Source organism: Salvia splendens, chromosome 6 (genome assembly GCF_004379255.2).
Source record: "Salvia splendens isolate huo1 chromosome 6, SspV2, whole genome shotgun sequence".
NCBI lineage: Eukaryota > Viridiplantae > Streptophyta > Magnoliopsida > Lamiales > Lamiaceae > Salvia > Salvia splendens.
In genome coordinates this window covers 34614493-34634521 of record NC_056037.1, presented here as the reverse complement: position 1 = coordinate 34634521, position 20029 = coordinate 34614493, and the positions used below count along the sequence as shown (strand labels likewise).

General features: G+C 35.1%; 2 protein-coding genes across 9 annotated transcripts; one reads left to right on the top strand and one right to left on the bottom strand.

The window, feature by feature from the left end:
• Window positions 1-1091: 1091 nt before the first annotated feature.
• On the bottom strand, window positions 1092-4544 carry LOC121806793 (probable sulfate transporter 3.4). Its single transcript, XM_042206945.1, has 13 exons — window positions 4173-4544; window positions 3941-3989; window positions 3658-3865; window positions 3228-3399; window positions 2912-2977; window positions 2716-2829; window positions 2510-2626; window positions 2302-2428; window positions 1938-2224; window positions 1671-1861; window positions 1511-1596; window positions 1337-1413; window positions 1092-1265 (listed from the first exon to the last, which is right to left on the bottom strand). Exons 1-13 carry the CDS (start codon window positions 4482-4484, stop codon window positions 1122-1124), a joined length of 1950 nt encoding a protein of 649 aa, XP_042062879.1. The 5' UTR covers window positions 4485-4544; the 3' UTR covers window positions 1092-1121.
• A 5560-nt stretch (window positions 4545-10104) lies between these two features.
• On the top strand, window positions 10105-19937 carry LOC121808106 (coatomer subunit beta'-1-like). Of its 8 annotated transcripts, none has more exons than XR_006052113.1 (26): window positions 10105-10309; window positions 10588-10608; window positions 10711-10772; window positions 11160-11214; window positions 11672-11708; window positions 11810-12135; window positions 12229-12360; window positions 12446-12594; window positions 13095-13163; window positions 13506-13656; window positions 13725-13790; window positions 14149-14337; window positions 14689-14829; window positions 14925-14999; window positions 15089-15265; window positions 15366-15457; window positions 15644-15760; window positions 16597-16711; window positions 16892-16963; window positions 17197-17393; window positions 17469-17562; window positions 17744-17850; window positions 18094-18217; window positions 18790-18987; window positions 19497-19562; window positions 19690-19937. XR_006052113.1 is itself a non-coding variant. In XM_042208465.1 (26 exons), the coding sequence occupies exons 1-25, from the start codon at window positions 10307-10309 to the stop codon at window positions 19514-19516; spliced, it is 2748 nt and encodes a 915-aa protein (XP_042064399.1). In that variant the 5' UTR covers window positions 10105-10306; the 3' UTR covers window positions 19517-19562; window positions 19690-19937. The 8 variants fall into 8 exon arrangements, 2 of the variants coding, with proteins under 2 accessions (XP_042064399.1, XP_042064400.1); XR_006052114.1 differs by having other exon boundaries at window positions 19687-19937; XR_006052111.1 differs by having other exon boundaries at window positions 18790-18996.
• Window positions 19938-20029: the final 92 nt, after the last annotated feature.

The window sequence follows — 20029 nt, the reverse complement described above, 5'->3', positions numbered from 1 at the left end:
GTTGGGTGTGTTGTAATAATTGAAAATAAACTTAATTTTTAGTAATATAATCCAAATGTTGGTAAAAATATCTACATATTAACTCATAATATTACATGACTCCATGTGCTAATAATATATTAGCAACAATATATTAATATGAAGCTGTATTTATAATTTTTAATATTTGATATTATTATTGGTATTGTCAATATAACCTATAGTATATTCTTGTAACAAAATTTTAAATGGTATCATAATATAGTTTGAAGTAAAAAATTGAGAAAAGGGTAATTAAGTAAAATTATCTTAGCACTAACTATTACTATTAATTTATTGCATTGACTTTTATAATTATTTACAAAAATGCCATTGTGTGGCTAGCCACATTATGGCCACATAACATTACTCTTACATAAAATCCGTAATTTTATAAGTGAATAATGTTTTATATCAAATATCATGAGTACATAATTATATAAGTATAATACTATACAATAGATATATTTTTATTACATTCTTTCATATTATAACACTATTCTCTTAATTTAAATATTTATACAAATATAATAGACAAATTGTATAAACCAAAGCTTTTTTTGTTCATATCAAAATAGATTGTGTAATACAGTACTAAAATTTAGTACCAATAATTGTTTTTCTTTAATGAAAGACCTACAAAATGCCTAATTTATCAAGCCAAGATCAGCCCTAGGCGAAGCTTTATCACGACTGGCCTTCATTGTATAGGTTGTTAGAAATGTACACGAGTCATGCTTATATTATGCTAGTATAATAATATTTGTAAAACACTCCATGTAACAAAGCAAATGAGAAAACATGAATGTATAAGAAAAAACATCGAATCCTATGGTTACATAGCCCTTTTAATTCTTCATGGCATCCAATGTTTCACTTATAAATCTCATTCCATTTTCATACTAGTACCAGTTTTTAAATTTTAATTTCTGCAATTTATGAATTAATCCAACGCTCTTTTCAAATAGGTATAGATGTGTAGTTTGTTAGCCATGTTTCGTAGTAGTTTACACTAAACTCGCATTTCATTTCAAAATTGCACTACATGTAAAATTTGAAATGATAAGATGCAAACACGAGTTTAATTTACACTGTAATCTATTTCAAGGTTCAGCTTTCCATGAAGAAGAAATCTCCGCAACTGCTTCCCCAACCGTTAAATACAGGCCTTCCGACTCGAACAACTCCAATATATTGGAATGGTGTAGTTTCTCCATCACACCACCGACCGGGTTCACCAGCACCAGCTGCACGGCCGTAACATGATCATTAACAACGTTGGGAAACTACAAGTGCAACGTATGAACCGAATGCTTACTTTGATTGCTCGTAGATTGAGCATCCTCTGGAGCTCGGAGATCAGATCAATCCCACTTGTGTCTATTCCTGTCACGGCTGCTCATGAAACAAACACAAGGGCCGGTTGAGAAAAGGTTCGTGATTTTTTTAAACCAAACACCATAAATACAGCAATATAAACACATGGTGTTACCGGTCATATCCAGAATCACACATTTCACGTTGCTGCTGTGGTGTAATTCCAACCATTCTTCCTCTTCACGAATCCATCTCAAAATCCTGCAGGTTTTTGGAACATGTTTCAGTTCTACCAAGTTAAACACACATAGGCATGCAACAGGTTATATACTGACCGTTCTTGCAAGTAAGTTGAGTTCGCAAAGAATATAGGCGCCTCGACTGCAATGATGAAAAAAGACGGGATCCTCACGGCCTCTTGGTATCTGGTGAGGCTCTGATACACATGAGTTCCTGGAATGTTGCCTAAAGGCACTGTGTTAGGCCTAGTGACATGCAACAGAACCTTCAACACCGATATCCCAACCTATAATTCATGTCAATCGTGAATGAGATACATAGCATTCTTTCCACAAGAGTGTGTAGTTTGATCGAGAACTTACTGCTATAGCAAGGCCAATAGGCACTGAGATGAACAGAACTCCAAAAAATGAGCACAATGCAGCCAAGAAATCGAGTTTGTCCACTTTCAAAATCTCGTAGGCGCCTTTGTAGTCGATTAGGCCAATCACAGCAGTTATGATGATTGCTGAAAGGATCAGGTTTGGGGTGTAACGAAACAGTGGCATCAGAAACAGCAGGGTTATCAGAACAGCTATGGCCATCACAATGTTCGACACCACTGTCTGTGCTCCTGCGTTGTAGTTTACTGCTGAACGCGAAAATGATCCTGAAAAACAGAAAACCCCCAACATTATCTTGTTTGTGTTGTGTTTGTGTCTAAAAAACTGTGAAGAAAAATTCTACCTGTAGTGACATAACACGAAGTGCAAGAACCAGACATGTTCATAAGGCCAATGGCCATCATTTCTTTGTTACCGTCAACTTGGTAGTTTTTTAGCGCTGCAAATGTCCTTCCAACTGCAATTCCTTCCTACACGAGAAAACCAAATCATTACTTTCACCAAGCTACATGTTTGAAGGAGCAACATTGGCTGGAAAGTAGAGACCTTACTGTTAGAGATAGTATCCCGGTGATGAGACCAGTTTTGATTGCTAAGCCTATATAATGCCCACTGAAGAACAGCATGTTGGCCGATGGTGGATTTATGCCCTCAGGCAACTTCCCTATCTGTAGATATACATATTCTTTTAGTACAGAAAATGGCCTAAAAGTTCACTCACTCATCATTTATGGGGGAAGCTGACTCATTTTCTTACAGTTTGGATGCCGTGAAGCTTTGATTTGAGGAAGGCTACTAGAGCAGTAGACAGAATAACTGATGTTAATGGCGCAGCTGCTGAAATCCAAAACAATTTTGGATATACAATGCTCTGCAATCGACGTTAACATCATCAACGAAACAAGTGACACAACTCAGAAATAACACTCATAAGAAGATATTGGAAAACTTACAATTTGCCTTGTGACAAGTAATACAATCAGAAAACAAACTCCCATGACCATTGTCTCCCATGACCACTGCAGAGGTGAAGTATCTCTAGAGTTTAGGCATTTGCTGAATTGAGTATAATTAATTAATTATATGGTTTTAAGTTTTAGCCAAGATCATTCGCTATACTAATTTCTTTTTGGTATGGTGTCTAACAATATAGCTAATTGATTACTTTTAAACATGGTTATAAGGCATCCAACATTTAAAGCCTCAAAACATTGAAAAAATAACATAGTTTAATTTGTCTCGTTCTTGAAACAAGTTAAAGGGCTCTACCTCATTTTCCTCATGAAACACAGAAGATAACACCGGGATTATTTGCATCTTGTTAGTGAAATGATTTATCCCAAGTAGGCCTTTTAGCTGTTGCAACGCAACAATGACTGCAGCACCAGCCATGAATCCGACTAGAGTTGCCTTGGACAGAAAGTCAATGACGAATCCTAATCTGCATATCACACAGTTGATCAAACTCTCAACACACAATTTTAAAAAATTTGATAGTATAAAAACACACTCTTGAATTTTGATCAATGCACATTATCATCATTCTTGCTAGGAAACCTCCTAAGCTGTTGAAATTATTGAAACTATATCAAGACTTTTGCAGCTGCCAGCTAATTCAGCCGTAGAAATCACAGTTGATCAACATTCAAGCACAAAAAAGACTCGAATGAATTATTGCAGCTGAAGCAGATTATTAAACCTTAGAAAGCCTAAAGAAGCTTGGAACAACCCTGCAAAGAATGTTGCTGTAAAAGCTAGTTGAAGGTAAAGAGTCGTCTGCTCTTCCTCGGAGACAGCTTCGCGGAGCATTGTTCCCATCACAAGAGACGCAATGGAGACAGGGCCCACCGCAAGATGCCTAGAACTCCCAAGAACAGAGTATATCAATGGCGGTACAAAACTTGAATCTGCATGCTTCAACATAGTATGGATCAGCTGTTTACAGTCAAAACTCACTACATTAAATTACTTTTGATACTCACAGAGTCCGATTATTGGTGGCAGATTCGCCAACTTTGCATAACTAATCCCCTGTATCAATACACAGCAAGCCATTTATTAATTCCAATTAAGAATTATCATAGTATAATCTAATCTGTTAAAAGTGAAATTCTCATGTGCTAACTCAATTTTTAGTACATTTATTTACTTAATTATAACTCGAGCTCCAAAATCGAAACAGAACGAAAACAATTTGCCGAACTTTAATGGTACCTGCGGAATTGCGAGGCTGGCAATCGTGAGGCCGGAGACGACGTCGGATTTGAGCAGCGTGAGAGTATAATGTGGCGCCCACTGAAGAATGGGCAGGAAATGCTGAAGGCCTAAAACGAACTTTCTAGACAATGTTTGATCCTTAAACTTATGGAGTGGATCGTCGGGGAAGAAAATCTCCGAGAGGCGGAGCTGGAGTTTCTTCGCGGTGGTAATCGGCGGCGGCAGGCGCACGTCGAGCACTCCCGTCCCCGACATTGGCATCGCGTGCGATGTCGACGCATTTTCAGCAACGCTTACATTTATTGCCATTTTTTTCTATTTTTCTACAAAAAAAGCATGTATGAATGCAGCCATGAAATTCGAGGTAGATGATTTCAGGGATTGAGAGAATGATTTTTTCTTTTTCTTTTTGCAGGTTTGAGGCCGTTTTGGGATGAAAACCTCAGCTTTTTTTAGTAGATTTTACGTGGAATCTTGTTTTCCCCCATGAATTAAGGAGATAAACAGTATTTTTAAATTCAATTTAATATTACGAAAGTCGCGAAAATAAGATTATGATGATTTTATAGATTAATCATGTAAATGTATATCATACTCCCTCCGTTCCATAAAAATATGTGCACTTTTCATTTTCGTCCGTAAATATGTGCACTTTTCATTTTCGTCCGTCCCACAAAAATATGTGCATTCATTTTTTGAAAGTTATATCATTTAAATAATTTAGGTCTCAATATCCACTAACTCTACTTTATATCCACTAACTCTACTTTACTATCATTTTTATCTTTCCCTCTTACTTTACCATACCATTTTTATATTTCTCTCTTACTTTACCAATTTTATCTTAATTATCGTGCCACATCCAATGCTCATATTTTTATGGGACGGAGGGAGTATGATATGGGCCTTTTTTTACATTGCTATATTATCTCATGTTTATATATTTATGTAGGTTTTTCTAGATTCGCAATTTTATACTGTATGTTTTTTAGTTCAATAATACGACAGTTATCTCAAAATCAGTTGAAGATTATGTGTGAATTTATCATAAATGTTTTAAATTATATCCTTATTAATTTGTATTAGTATTATGTACGTTTGTCTTTATTCATAAATAGAAATATATAGCATTAGAATTTTATCCGATACGACTACATGATTAGTGCGTACATATGTAATATATTGTGTGTTATGCTACACATGCATGTAATTAGATTCAAATGAAACGTGATATTGGAGCATGATACTTCGAAAGGGAAATCATGTGCTATATGTTTTGAAACGGTGAGTTAGGTAGAATAATACTACTACCTCCATCCCCAAAGAACATATATTTTGGGTTCGGCACAAATTTTAATGCAAAATGGATAAAGTAAAAGAAAAGTAGAGAGAAAAAGTGATAGAAGTATTGTTGGTGGAGAATGGGTCTAACCCCATTAAGGGAAAAGAATTTCCAAAATTAGAAAGTGCATATTCTTATGGGATAGACTAAAAAGGAAAGAGTGCATATATTTATTGGACAGAAGGAGAGAGTATTACTTATTAATCAAAACAACTTCACGTTCAAGAAACCCAAGTCACTCTAGAGTAAACAAATTACGGTCAATTTAAATATCTAAAGTGAAGATATTTTAATTTATTCGTGACACCTTATATAGTGAAATACTAGGCAAAAAACATACTACTATCATTAATAGCAATCTATTTGGGTGGATTAATAAATTAATTGTAACTTTCTTAATTTTCTTAGATTTTGTATGACTGGAAACTTAAACTTCTTTTAGCAATCTTGATAAGATGTTAATATTCTGTTATATAAATAGTTGGATTTGAAGAAAAAAGAAACGAAAATGATCATAGATTAATCATTTTAAGCTTAGGTAAACACCATTCACCTAATTAATTGTAACGAGTTTAATTTAATTAACATTTGTCTATAATTTGCTTTCTTATTTTCTTTTACCTACTATTGATACACACATCTAATGTGATTTCAACCTTATTCCTGTTGATCAGAAAAGAAACGTAACCGCGCGAACATATTCTTCATGGTCATAATTTGATTATGTTTTCTACCAATAAGCACCTTTTAAATTTATAAGCCATGCAAGTATGTACTAGTAATATATAACCATAATCATATCGGCGGACTCTTTATAAAATTTTAGAGATAGTAGACATTTTTATTTCAAAAATATAGTCATTTTTGGCCCATATAAATTGTAATGAATACTCAAAAGTCAAAATGTGTACTTGTTTGGTTGCATGTGAGATGATTTTCAATATTGGGCTTATGATTGAATGAAATGTAGCATTAGTCTCGACTCGTAATTATCTGACGATCTAGGTTAGAAATGAGGTCTGTAATGTGGCAAGTGACTGTTTGGCACGGGTAAAAAGAGAAGAAAAAAGAGTAAGGAATTTTAAAAATTAAAATAGTCTATTTTATTTAAAAATTCAGCTAAATATTAGGAAAACGGCTGTCACAATTGATCGAGTACAACGGGTGCTTTGCGCGCACATACAAGGGACGCAATGGTTTGGTTGAGGACTAACTTACCAAAACACTGATGCACAACCAATGACGGACCCAGGAAATAGAAATCGTGGGGTCGGATAAAAGAATTAGTAATATATACTTACTAATTTAATTTTTATTATATAAAATATATTTTTAAAATACTTATTATAAAAAATTTTAAAATTTAAAATTAATTTTTATTTTGTTATGCACGGTAGTTAATTTCAAAATGTAAGGAATACATAATACAAGTATACAACTATAATTTACTCATAAACTACTATAGCTAAATGAATTACACATAGATTAAACTACCATATAGTACTTAAATATATTAATTAGTTATAACATAAATTAAATTTTAAAAAAATGAATAATAAATTAGTAATAATACAACGGCGCCTCTCTGCTTCTTCCCCAATTCTCTTCCTTCTGCAACTTCTTCGATTCAACTTTCTCCTCAAGTTCATTCTTTTTCTTCACTTCCACAAATAACACTTTCTCTATATTTCTCTCCTCTCCTTTCCATTTTCCTCTAATTTTCCAGTTACTCTCTTCCTCATTTCTCTTCAATAGAGATGAAGGTATACCTTTCGTGGGGTCGGAGGGCGGAGTTTCCCTCAGTTGGCTGTCGATTATGGAGCTTCACGGCTGCACTCACGGACCTGCGGTGGGGTCGGCCGACCTGCGCGACCCCACCTAGGTCCGTCATTACGCACAACGTTGGTCACGTATGCCCGCATTCTGATAAAGCATGCTGAACATCGCGTTGCATGTGATCTTAGCTCACAAAGTGATAAACTGAGCGCTTTCATAAAGCCTAAATAAAGTTCATGAAATAATTCTTTACCAAATTTCTTTATTATGATATTAAAAATGTATTTTACTTATTACGATGAAATTTGAAAAGAAACATAGATTTTCTTAATGTGGCGGCGTAATATGCTTTCTTTTGGAAAAAGATGGTTATCAAATCCAAATATCAAATATGGGCTTAACGTAATTCAGTTAGATGTTTTTTTGAAACGGTCTATATATATATATATATATAGGGTTTTGATCTATGCAAAACTGGATTTAAATACAGAATCGCATAACAATATCATAATTAGGGCACTTTTAGGTCATAATTAGGTAATTTGTAGGTCATGCTAACAAAGCATGACCTAAAACGATCTTAGCATGACATTAAACCCAAATATTATAATATGACATAAAATTGCTTAATTATGACCTTCCGTGTTTTTGGTTAATTATTGACCATTAGATCATCTAATCCTAGGGCTGAGATTTGGTCTGCATTTCTGGATTTAAACACATACTTATTTTGATCATCTCCCTATATATATATGTCATGCCCGCAATTTCTAAGGATAGAAAACACGGTTGCTCGCGACTAGGAGAGGATTAAAGAAGCAAGGAAGAAAGGAGAAACAACACAAATCGACCATAGCTCGAAACAAATGGGAATAACTCGAATAAAATCAGAGTATCTCAACAAACAACAACTCAAAATGAATAATATCTCAGCGATACAAGAACTCAAAAGAAACAATATTTAGCGGAAGCATTTCGAGAGTAGAATAATGCTATGTATGAAGACACAACATATTCTAGACATTTGATAAACGTTCTTCACTTTTATGCTCAACACCACCGCGCTCGTCACTGCTCAACCTGTACATTTTTAAAAAAAAAGAAATGCAGGGCTGAGTACTTGATGCACTCAGTGGACTCATGCCGAAAACATTTTATAAAAAGTATTTATCATGCCACCATTGAGTGACCTTGGGGTTTTAACTTTAGAAATTGCCCAAGACACTAAAATCATTTCCATCTTAAAATTCGGTTGATCAACCATTTTCCCATAGCTGTCTACCATATCTGATCCATTGATGACAAGGAACGTGGCCACATTCCAAGTCACTAGACCGGCCGACCCAAAAGACGGCTCACGATCTCCATAGGTGTACACTAGCCTGAATAGGGACTCACTCCCTAGACATACCCGAATTCGATTATCCATTGATGGCAAAAGCCGCATCAGATAGGTTCCATAGAATAAAACAAAACACGGCATGACAAATATTCATATCATTTTCACATAAAAATATACTTAGGGCATAGCCCTTATTTAAAAAGAAAGCTCACCTCACAAGCTTAACTCCTCAATCACTTTCTTGTTCCAACCGCAATAACGTGCACAAGTTCACCATTTTCGAAATAGCGTGATATGCAAAATTAGACTTTGCAAAATAAATAAATGTAACAATGTATGCATCCTAGGTGTGTGCTCAAACATCCTCTATCGCTTCGTCATAATAATATAAAGTCCTCGTATTTCCCCAATTTAATTCATCGCCAAGAAAATATCATATAATCAATCAGAGATTAGATTTGTTTGTTGTTTGGAGAGAGATATAATGCAGAGATTAGATTTGTTTGTTGGAGAGATTTTTGGGGGTGAAGATATTGATGAAGAAACATGTAGAATGAAATTAGGAGAAGGAATTCATATTGACTGAGGATTTGACTGCAGGATTAGAATAATAAATTAATATTTCGGCTTCTTAAAAAAAATTCATAGGCTCTCAAAATAAAACGGAACGATAGTTGGCTAAAAAAAATTCGACAGTAATCCAAAAATAACTTAAGTAAATAGAAAAAGTCGGGCGTCACAATATATTTTAAATATTTCATTTTGGTGTACAATTTTTCTAAAGTTGAGTTTATATTTTCTATACAAAGTAAACTTCACTAAAAAAATTCGATATGGTGTTTGTGATAATTGATCAAAATGCCTGTCTATGCATTATCAAGATGACAAATCGGCTGTTTTCTTTGATTTAATTATGTTAGGTTGGATAACTGTATTCTTGTAACTAGGTTCCTATAGTAGTACTACAATTTAAGAGCTAGATCTTATTTATTGACTTTGTTAAAATAAAAATAAAAATATACCACTAAATACAATAACAATTACTACTATTATCATATAGTACAATGAAATAATTGACTTTCGTCGCATTCCGAAAGAAAAGAAAAAAGATACGAAATGAAAATTGTATCTTGAAACCACAAATCTCACACAGCTTACGCAAATCCTTTAGTTGTTATTTTAAACCCTATTCAGTTGCTTAACGTATACATCAACTTTTATGATCCATTTAATTCTTGAAGTTGAATTTCGAATTTTATACTCTATAAAAATTTTACTTAAAAGACATTTAAAACAAAAGATTTGACATGGACCATGGAATCAAATTTTCGCAATAAATCATTTTCATATGTAGTACTGAATGAAATGGAATCATTTAGCTGAGGTTTCATCCAATTAATAATCAGCATTATAGCACCAAACACTTTATCAATATTTATATACATATCGTAAAATAAAGAATTTCATTTTGTGTCCGGAGAAGAAAAAGAAGAATTTCAAAAAAAACATAGTCCCAATCTCATCTCTCTCACTCTCTCTATCTAATTACATACGCGCACTTTCTCTCTCTTGATCTCAGTATTCAAGTGCGTGTTTATCGACTCACGCACACTTCGCAGATCTTACATTCCGATCTCCAGGACTTCCCAATTGTAATCAGAATCTGTGAAAATGGTGATTCTCTCTGCTTCTGTCTGAATTCAATTGTCATTCGCGATATGCGCTTATCTGCTAGATCTACCATCCTTTTCGAATTGATGTTAGTTAACTTGTGTTCCGATTGATCTTGCTTGTAATTCTCGGAATGAGACTCGACGTGTCGATTGCTTTGAATTCGAGCGGTAGATTGGCAATTTGTTGGGATTTAATTTCTGTTTTGTAAAGATCTGAGGTAATGTTATTGTTTACTGACTCATATCTTCTTGTTTGTTTTCTTCTGGATTTTGGTGCAGCCGCTCAGATTAGAAATCAAGGTACCAAAATCGTTCAATTGATATTAAGCGTGCGATTTTCCTTTTCTGCATCGGATAAGAGTGTTTAGCTGACTTTCTATATATTTCCTTGTAATTCATCAGAGGAAACTTGCTCAACGATCAGAAAGAGTAAAGTCAGTGGATCTACATCCAACAGAGCCATGGTATGTCCCTGCGCAATCAACTAATGCGTTCTAGTTGTTGCGTTTGCATTTGAATTTGCAATGTGGAAATAATTCCTGCTGAAAGATTCGATTTTTTATTAAAGAGGACTTGTTATTATTGACTGGGACACAGCAACTGAATCAGTTGTACACTTCACCAGATCTGTTCTAGTTATAAATTTAAGAGATCAACACGTAAACATCATATTCCTTGCGGTTAATTTGTTAGTCAGCTTCTAGGTATTGTTATACTTGTCAGTTTACTGCATCAAGGCAATCGTGTTTACGTTGTTTGTGTTCCGGATGAAGTACATTGATCTATTTCTTCAGTTCTTCACGTTGGCCGTCTCTAAATTTTATTTATTCATGTTTCCTGTGCATTTACAGGATATTGGCAAGTTTGTATTCAGGGATTGTTTGTATTTGGAATTACCAGACTCAGGTAGGGGAATGCACAACCGATATCATGATATATGATTCAATCGTTGGTCTTCTTTGTAACTTCAGAATAAAAAGGTTTTAGAGTTTAAACAACCTATTAGATTATGTGATATCTCATCCATTAGAATGATTAGTTTTACAGATATCTGCTAGAAATGAGGTAACCTCTATTTCTGTTGTTTAAAACTTTCTATTTGTTAATCATCTTCATCCAGTGTATCCAGAAGAAAAAAAAGCTACTCAGTGTTGTGTCATATGAGACGTAACTCCCAGGCCTGTACTTTCCTTAGCAAAGCTATAGAATTCAACTTCAAGAGGCTTCTCTAAGAACAGTTGATATTGTTATAGAATAAGTTTGCCACATTGGTTATGTGTCATAGTCTGTAACTAGCTTTCAAATATACTCGCTGATTCGCACTCTAAACTAATGTTCTGAAACTGAATTTCTGCTGCTACAGACAATGGTTAAATCTTTTGAGGTTACAGAATTACCAGGTACATGATTAAATTCAAAATTGAATTCCTTGTATACTAGAAAATCTTTAATGTGATGAAAAATATGTTATATTAATTCCTACTACCACATCATCTTGCAGTTAGATCAACAAAATTTATTGCACGAAAGCAGTGGGTTGTTGCTGGTGCTGACGATATGTTCATTCGCGTGTACAATTATAATACAATGGATAAGGTAAAAGTGTTTGAGGCCCATACAGATTATATCAGGTGTGTGGCTGTTCATCCCACTCTTCCCTATGTGCTGTCATCGTCCGATGATATGCTAATAAAGCTTTGGGACTGGGAGAAGGGGTGGTTGTGCACTCAAATTTTTGAGGGTCATTCTCACTATGTTATGCAAGTGACTTTTAATCCGAAAGATACCAATACTTTTGCCAGTGCTTCCCTTGACCGCACTATTAAGGTATGGATGGAATTGCCCACTGATAAAACGTTTCCAGATTTTTTTTCTGTACAATTGACATTGCATTATAAGCTTGCAACATTGCTTTCATAGATCTGGAATCTTGGCTCTCCTGATCCAAACTTTACCTTGGATGCCCATCTGAAAGGAGTCAATTGTGTAGATTATTTTACTGGTGGTGATAAGCCATATCTAATTACTGGTTCTGATGATCACACTGCTAAGGTTAGTCTCTTGTTCTGCCTCTAGCCTTATGGAGTGTGAAGCTCCGATACAATAATCTAAAATATCTCGTAAAACTTGAAAATAGGTGTGGGATTACCAGACAAAGAGCTGCGTGCAGACATTAGAAGGCCACACACACAATGTATCTGCAGTTTGCTTCCATCCCGAACTTCCCATTATCATAACCGGTTCTGAGGATGGTACTGTCCGCATTTGGCATGCAACAACTTACAGGTGACCTGTATTCTACAGAGGGTTTTATACTTGCACCCAGTCAGCACCATTTGTTTGTTTCCTATTGATTTCATGGTTCGGAACTATCATGCCTTACTGTTTGCATAACATTACTAATTTTTTCTGATTGGTTTCATTTTTATTGGAGTACAGTGGTTTTAATTTTCAGAGAATAATATGTCACATTTTATATTTTTTTTTTCGGGGGGGGGGGGGGGGGGATCTTTCAGTCACTATTCAACTCATGCATTAAGTCCCAATCTCTTTGGTATCCTTCAGTCACTATATCAGGCTTAGATATATGTGTATTATATTGAGATTAGAGTACATGAAAAAAACTTGTAGTTAAAAATAGTGTTTTTATAAAATCACCATTTCTCCTTTAGAATATGTTACACATCCTCTTTCTTTGTATATATAACTAACCATTGTGGGTATTTTCCCATTTTTCTCTTTCCATGCTTTCTGCATGAATGTCTCACCTTTGTGTCACTTCACAGACTTGAAAACACACTGAATTATGGCCTTGAAAGAGTTTGGGCAGTTGGCTACAGTAAAGGTTCGAGAAGGTAAGTCCCATTGCCTATTGACTGAATTTAGTGGTTTGGGTTTCTATAATCTATCAATTTTTTAATGAATATTTCTGTAAGTCCCAACTTTCTATATTGTTTCACAATCTTGAATTTGAATTTTAGTCTTTTCTGCAAAAAGTAATGTGAGTAACTGTATACTTCATTTTTTAATCTCAATGATGAATAAACTTATGACATTAAGTTAATTCTTTTCACCCACCCAAGGAATCTTACCAGTTTTTGAACTATAGAGAATTGTCTGTAGAGTGTAGAACAAAATTGTTTATATGTGTGTGCCTTCTCTATCTGTATTGTACATCTGAATCACTCGATGTTCAGGGTAGTAATCGGTTATGATGAAGGCACGATCATGGTAAAGCTTGGTCGTGAAGTACCTGTTGCTAGTATGGACAATGGAGGGAAAATAATTTGGGCCAAGCATAATGAAATTCAGACTGTCAACATCAAGACTGTTGGGGCAGATTATGAGGTATGATTTTTTTTTTTAAATAACAACACAATTAAAAGCCAAATGCAGTTCTGAGTAAGTCATCTCAGGTTGCTGATGGAGAGAGACTACCCTTGGCAGTTAAGGAACTGGGAAATTGCGATCTTTATCCACAGGTATTTTTTAATTTATATGAACACTGAACATGTTGTTTTAGTATTCTGAAGTGTTATTGTGTATAAGACCATGGATGGTTATCTTTTCAGCCTCCCTCGTTTTCTATTGTTTTTGCCTTGCTTTTAAAAAATTAATGCCTCGCGTGCAATTAGAATATTGAAAATAATTTTCAGTAATTCAAAAGATTTTGCATACTTCTTAAGGATAATTAGTGTACAAAAATGAGACATTTTAAATTCTTTGCTACTGGGTTCTTGTTTCATAAAGGCAAAGCTGAAGTAAGCTCGCTCAGCTGTTTATTTTCTAGGTTGTCATATTGTTAACTTGTCCTATTTCTCCTTGTTTCTTATCTGGCAGAGCTTAAAGCACAATCCCAATGGTAGGTTTGTTGTTGTATGCGGAGATGGTGAATACATAATATACACAGCTTTGGCATGGAGAAACAGATCATTTGGCTCGGCACTGGAATTTGTTTGGTCAACCGAAGGAGAATACGCTGTTAGAGAAAGCACATCAAAGATTAAGATTTTCTCCAAAAATTTCCAGGTTGCTTTCTTGTTATCCTTTTTTGTGTTACCATTTCTGTTATGGTAGCATATAGACTTAAAAGTAGACAGCTTTCCTACTTTCTTGCTTTGCTTGAGCCTCTCAGTGCTCTTTATCAAGTACTGCATTTAGTTTATTCCAGTTCTGGTTCCAGCGCTGCTAAAGTGCATTTTAACAGTCATACAGTTGTACTGTATAGTTACTTATTTAATGTGCATGCGTGGTTTTTCTTAATAAAAAAAATTATTAATGTTCATGTAGTGTCCACAAACAAACCTTCTCAGTAGTCTATATTGAGTTTTTAGCACATCTATTGACTATTAGTCTTGACGATTCAGTGTTTTGTTTCAGGAGAAGAAAAGTATCAGGCCCACCTTTTCTACTGAGCATATATATGGTGGCAATTTGTTGGCAATGTGTTCAAATGATTTTATTTGTTTCTATGATTGGGCTGATTGTAGGCTGATACGCCGAATTGATGTCACTGTTAAAGTAAGAAAATTGCAGATTAAGATATTTGGTATGAATCTTACTGTCTCGGCCATATAGGTTATGTTTTTTATGTGTTTCTTGGTGATATATTCCAGAACCTCTACTGGGCTGACAGCGGTGATTTGGTGACCATTTCCAGTGATACATCATTCTACATACTTAAATACAACGTAAGGCCTGTATTCATAGTGTATCTCATGAATATTCACCAGGGTTCCATTTTGGGAAGTGTAACTGAATAGGCATGTGTATGTTGCAGCGTGATGTTGTTTCTGCTCATCTGGATAGTGGGAGATCAGTAGATGAACAAGGTGTGGAAGATGCTTTTGAGCTTCTCTATGAAATTAACGAACGAGTACGGACTGGACTTTGGGTTGGGGATTGTTTCATTTACAATAACTCTTCCTGGAGACTCAATTACTGTGTGGGTGGTGAGGTAGGACTAATGTCACCATATGCACTTATATCTTAAATCTTCTTTTAAAATGTTATTTCCAGAATCTATGATAAAAATGTTGTGTTATGTGATGTTTTAGGTGACAACAATGTTTCATTTAGACCGACCCATGTACCTGCTTGGATATCTTGCTAATCAAAGTCGTGTTTATCTCCTTGACAAAGAATTTAAGTGAGTGAATCATGATACCTATTGGAAACATAGCCTGTGTTGTTTTATTTTGACTATCAGCTTTGATTAGTTTGTACAATCATTATCCAGTAATGAAATTATTAGTGATCTCTTTCTTCTTGATGTGAGGGGGGAATAGACTGTTCTTGTTCAATTTTAAAAATGACCTTTATATGTATCATGCAGTGTTGTCGGATACACATTGCTACTCAGCTTGATTGAATACAAGACTCTTGTAATGCGTAGTGACTTCGAAAGGGCGAATGAGGTCTTACCATCAATTCCAAAGGAACATCTCAACAGGTTTGTTAACATCTAAACATCTCAGTTATTTACTTCAATTTCTCTACATAATATATTCCTGAATCATGATAAACTAAGTCAACTTGTTGTTTTCATGTGCAGAATCGTCGAAAATTATTTAGTTTTCTTTCAAATTTGAGCAGTTGAATATCAACTTATTCACTAAACTAATTAGGCACATCAATCTGGTTTTCTTTGTTCTTGCTTGCTCTGTGGTCCTGCATTTATGATACAATTACACATGTACGTTTATTCTTTATAGACATAAAAAGAACACCTTGTATTTTTTAGGGGATGGAGTGAGTATATGTTAGATTTAACATTCTCATATTGTCTTTCCTTGGCTGCCAAATGACCGATTCTAGTTCATTACTTCTCCTTCCTCGAGTCCTTCCCATGAATAATGTCTCAATCTCCACTTTGAGCTGTTCCATTTATAATGTCTCAGTTGATAACATGATATAAAGTAGGGCCCTAATTGTACTAGATGAATCATGTGAGTCCCTCTTAATTTTTGGTTAAAGCGTTTTTTATTTTCTCTCCCCCACTTTTCATTGACCCAATTGAGTTTAAGCAAAGTCAGCTACCACCATTTTATAGTCTAAACACTCCCTTCTTAATCTCAATGCCCTGTTTTTTTTGAGACGTTATTAATGGACAGCGTGAGTATTTACTAAATAGTTCTTAACACCCTGTTCTAACCCCCCTCTCCTCTCCCTCTCTTGTTGGCTCAATTGATTGCTCTTACTATCACTACACATTCAACCTGATTCTGACACATTTTCCTGCACCCAATTTTTAAATTTGATAAACATAGAAAATCATACTGCATGCAGTGTCGCTCGTTTCTTGGGATCACGAGGTATGATAGAAGATGCACTCGAAGTTGCTACAGATCCTGATTACAGATTTGAGTTAGCCATACAGCTAGGCAAACTAGCAATTGCTAAGGTAAATGGTGTTGACCTTTCTTATTTATTTGGAGTTCTATATATGTTCAAAATTCTTTGGTCAAATTTGTTTTGATGCTGCAGACTTTGGAAGAATATCTTTCATGTTATATGCTCAATTCATGTAATCTGGATTGAGTATGTAGTTCTTATTGTGCAACATTTGTGGTTTTTACTGCAGGAAATTGCAACAGTAGCACAGAGCGAGTCTAAGTGGAAGCAATTGGGTGAATTAGCCTTGTCTACTGGAATGGTATTCTCTTGACTATTATATAAGCTAAAACATGGTGGTTATTGTTAAAAGACTTTAATGTTTAAAGGCTAAATTCCTTTTGCCCTGAATTCCTTTTAGTTTATTCTAATCTGGGTGCTAGTCGCTTTTATCCTCATCCAGGCTTCAACTAACTGATTTGATTACATGCATGCTTAAATTGGTCCAGATGCGGCTTCCTTTCTAATAGTTTATGCTTCTTTATTGTGGTCCAGCTGGAGATGGCAGAAGAGTGCTTGAAGCAAGCAAATGACATGAGTGGTCTGTTGCTACTCTACTCTTCTTTAGGCAATACTGAGGGGATTTCTGAACTTGCTTCTCTTGCCAAAGAACATGGGAAAAATAATGTTGCATTCCTTTGTTTATTTATGTTGGGTAAATTGGAGGAGTGCCTTCAGCTGTTGATTGACAGGTATTTTTCCTTACTTTGGATACTTAAGATACTGTTTGGTTATAATAACTCTAATGTATCGCGAGTCCTTTACAGCAATCGGATACCTGAGGCTGCATTGATGGCACGGTCATACCTCCCAAGCAGAGTGTCACAGATTGTTTCTCTTTGGAGAAAGGACCTCAGCAAGGTCCGCATCTTGCTACTATTCGTGTCCACTTTCTTAATAGCCAGAGTCCTGCTTTAGGATAGTTTGCAGATGCATTCCATAGAAACCACAAAAAAATCTATGGTTGGATGCCTTGTGAATGTCGTGTACGACTTTATGATATTCTTTTTGTTGTTAAATTTTGGCCAACTACTATTGGCAGATCAATCAGAAAGCTGCTGAGTCTCTTGCTGATCCAGAAGAATATCCTAATATGTTTGATGATTGGCAAATTGCCTGTTCTGTTGAAGCCAATGCTGCAGAGACAAGGTCTTCTATTTTGATAATTTCTTCATCACTATTGTGTAACCAAGCATTTTTTTGTATGTATATCACCTCTCAGTTTTAGGTTTATCTTTTGTCCAGCCCTGCTTTCCGTGATGAATGTTGCAGAGGCGTATTAATATACAGTTCAAATTAGTTAGCTATGGAACTAAAGCATATAGTTTCCTTCTGTTGCCTTGATTCATGGACATATTGAAAAGTAAGATATTTGTTTCCATATCTTTGTAGGGGAAAATATCCTCCAGCTTCTGAATATGTGCAGCATGCTGATAGATCAACAGCAAGTCTTGTAGAAACTTTTAGAAGCATGCAACTGGAAGAACTACCAGAAAATGGTGACTTGGATTATGAGGTATCGGTGAATTATTTTCCTATTTAAGCCTATCTGCTTCAGCTAATATGAAGTTATTCTCCTTCACTATTTACTTCACAATTTGTCAAAGAGGGTGATGAGCTTATAAGATCTTTAAACACTTACAAGTAATTTTAGAGTTTATAAGTACCTTCAATTTGTTTTAAAATGATTTTGAAAATAATATAAACATCTTATTTGCTTCAAAATAAAGATGTTTTAGGGAACCAAAATTTCTTTGAGAAAGAGATGAAAACTTATATTTTGGCCACTCTAATGACCTTTGCCATTATCTAATATGGTCATCATCCAAACACTGCAACAATGTATATTAATTAAGATTTAACATCTTAACCTTCCAAAAAAGATCTAACATCCAAAAAGGTTTATGAGATGGTTAGCTTAGCCAAACACTCTCATATGTGGAATTGAACTCGTAAAAATTATGTCATGTCATGTATTTGTCACATTGTGCAGATAGCGCAGATACTAACATTCTAGAACTTATGCTTGTATAATCTCGTGCATGCCAAGTTCATTTCCCTTTCTTACCTTTTATCACTTTTTTCCAGGATACTGAGCAGAACGGACATGATGCACATGAAACACAACTTGACGAGCAAGCCGTAGAAGGGCATGAGGATGGCCAGGAAGAGCCTGTTGTGGTGGATGCTGACTCAACTGATAGTGCTGTACTTGTTAACGGCAGTGAGGCTGAGGAAGAGTGGGGTACGAATAATGAAGGAAAACCGTCAGCCTAAAAGCAATTGGTTGGGCCGGTGTGATATTCCTAGTTTTGTTGCTGGTGATTAATTGATTTTCTTCTAGCTGCTGCATTGCCCAGTTTCTGTAGCCTCTCTATTATGTTTTGTTAGCTGTACATGATGCATCATGTGCCTTTTGTGCATCTTCTCAGATTCTATACATAGATTTCTATAGTTCAGCAGATGTTGATTCATGTTTTGAAGCAATTTTTTATCCAAGTTTTCTTGGATAAAACCTTTGCCATATTTCTAGAAATAAAGCTTTCTTGAAGATCCTCTCTTTTTTTAAGAAAAAGATGTAATTTCAAATCAATTTGCATATTAAAGTTTCATTTCAAAACATCTTTAGTTGCTACTTCCATCTGTACATGATGATCCTTAGCCTTGTCAAAACTTATATCATATGAAGTCCTATTTCTAGTGGGTTGTCCATCACATTTACTTGTCATGTTATCAAATAGTTCTTCTTTTCATGGCCGATCCTTATTTTCTTCCTTCTTTTGCTCATATTCCAGTGCTTACGCCAAGTCAGTGAGGCCAGAGAAGACAGACGGTTCCAGCTGCATACGGTTGCTCTCGCGGTAAGACTCTTTTACTTAAATAATTCAGATATTTTTAAATTTTACAAGATCTGCACAGTTTGTCCGGATCTCTGTTGCTGAAAGCTTATTTGCTCGACTCTAAATTTAGTTCTCGTATGCCCAGCAGCATCTATATTGGCTGCCCGGAAGAGTCAATCAGGGGCCGGTTGTCTTTACAAGCACAATTATTTTAGTTATTGGGGCATACCTATTATACTGCTGTAGACTTTGGAAGTTCCTATTTTTTTCTAAATTTGTTTCTTTTTAATTTGTTTTCCCATTTTCCCCTCAGACTCTCTTGCGGCGTTGTGAATTAGTATATTGTATGCAGAATTTTGTTACACTGATATATATGAATTCATATCCTGACCACAATATTGTACGCTTAAATCCTGCCACCTTTATTTTACTTAATAGCAAAAATTCAACTTTTCAATCAATTCTAACATTTCAGACCACAATATGCG

Bases quoted from the DNA above. Each gene is read 5' to 3' on its own strand.
- LOC121806793 (XM_042206945.1), bottom strand. From the start codon at position 4,484: ATGGCAATAAATGTAAGCGTTGCTGAAAATGCGTCGACATCGCACGCG. The intron at 3,866-3,940 runs GTGAGTATCAAA...TGAAGCATGCAG, and splicing joins GCCACCAATAATCGGACTCT to ATTCAAGTTTTGTACCGCCA. The intron at 2,429-2,509 runs GTAAGGTCTCTA...TTTCTCGTGTAG, and splicing joins CCGGGATACTATCTCTAACA to GAAGGAATTGCAGTTGGAAG.
- LOC121808106 (XM_042208465.1), top strand. The intron at 13,791-14,148 runs GTATTTTTTAAT...CTTATCTGGCAG, and splicing joins ATTGCGATCTTTATCCACAG to AGCTTAAAGCACAATCCCAA. The intron at 15,458-15,643 runs GTGAGTGAATCA...TGTATCATGCAG, and splicing joins CTCCTTGACAAAGAATTTAA to TGTTGTCGGATACACATTGC.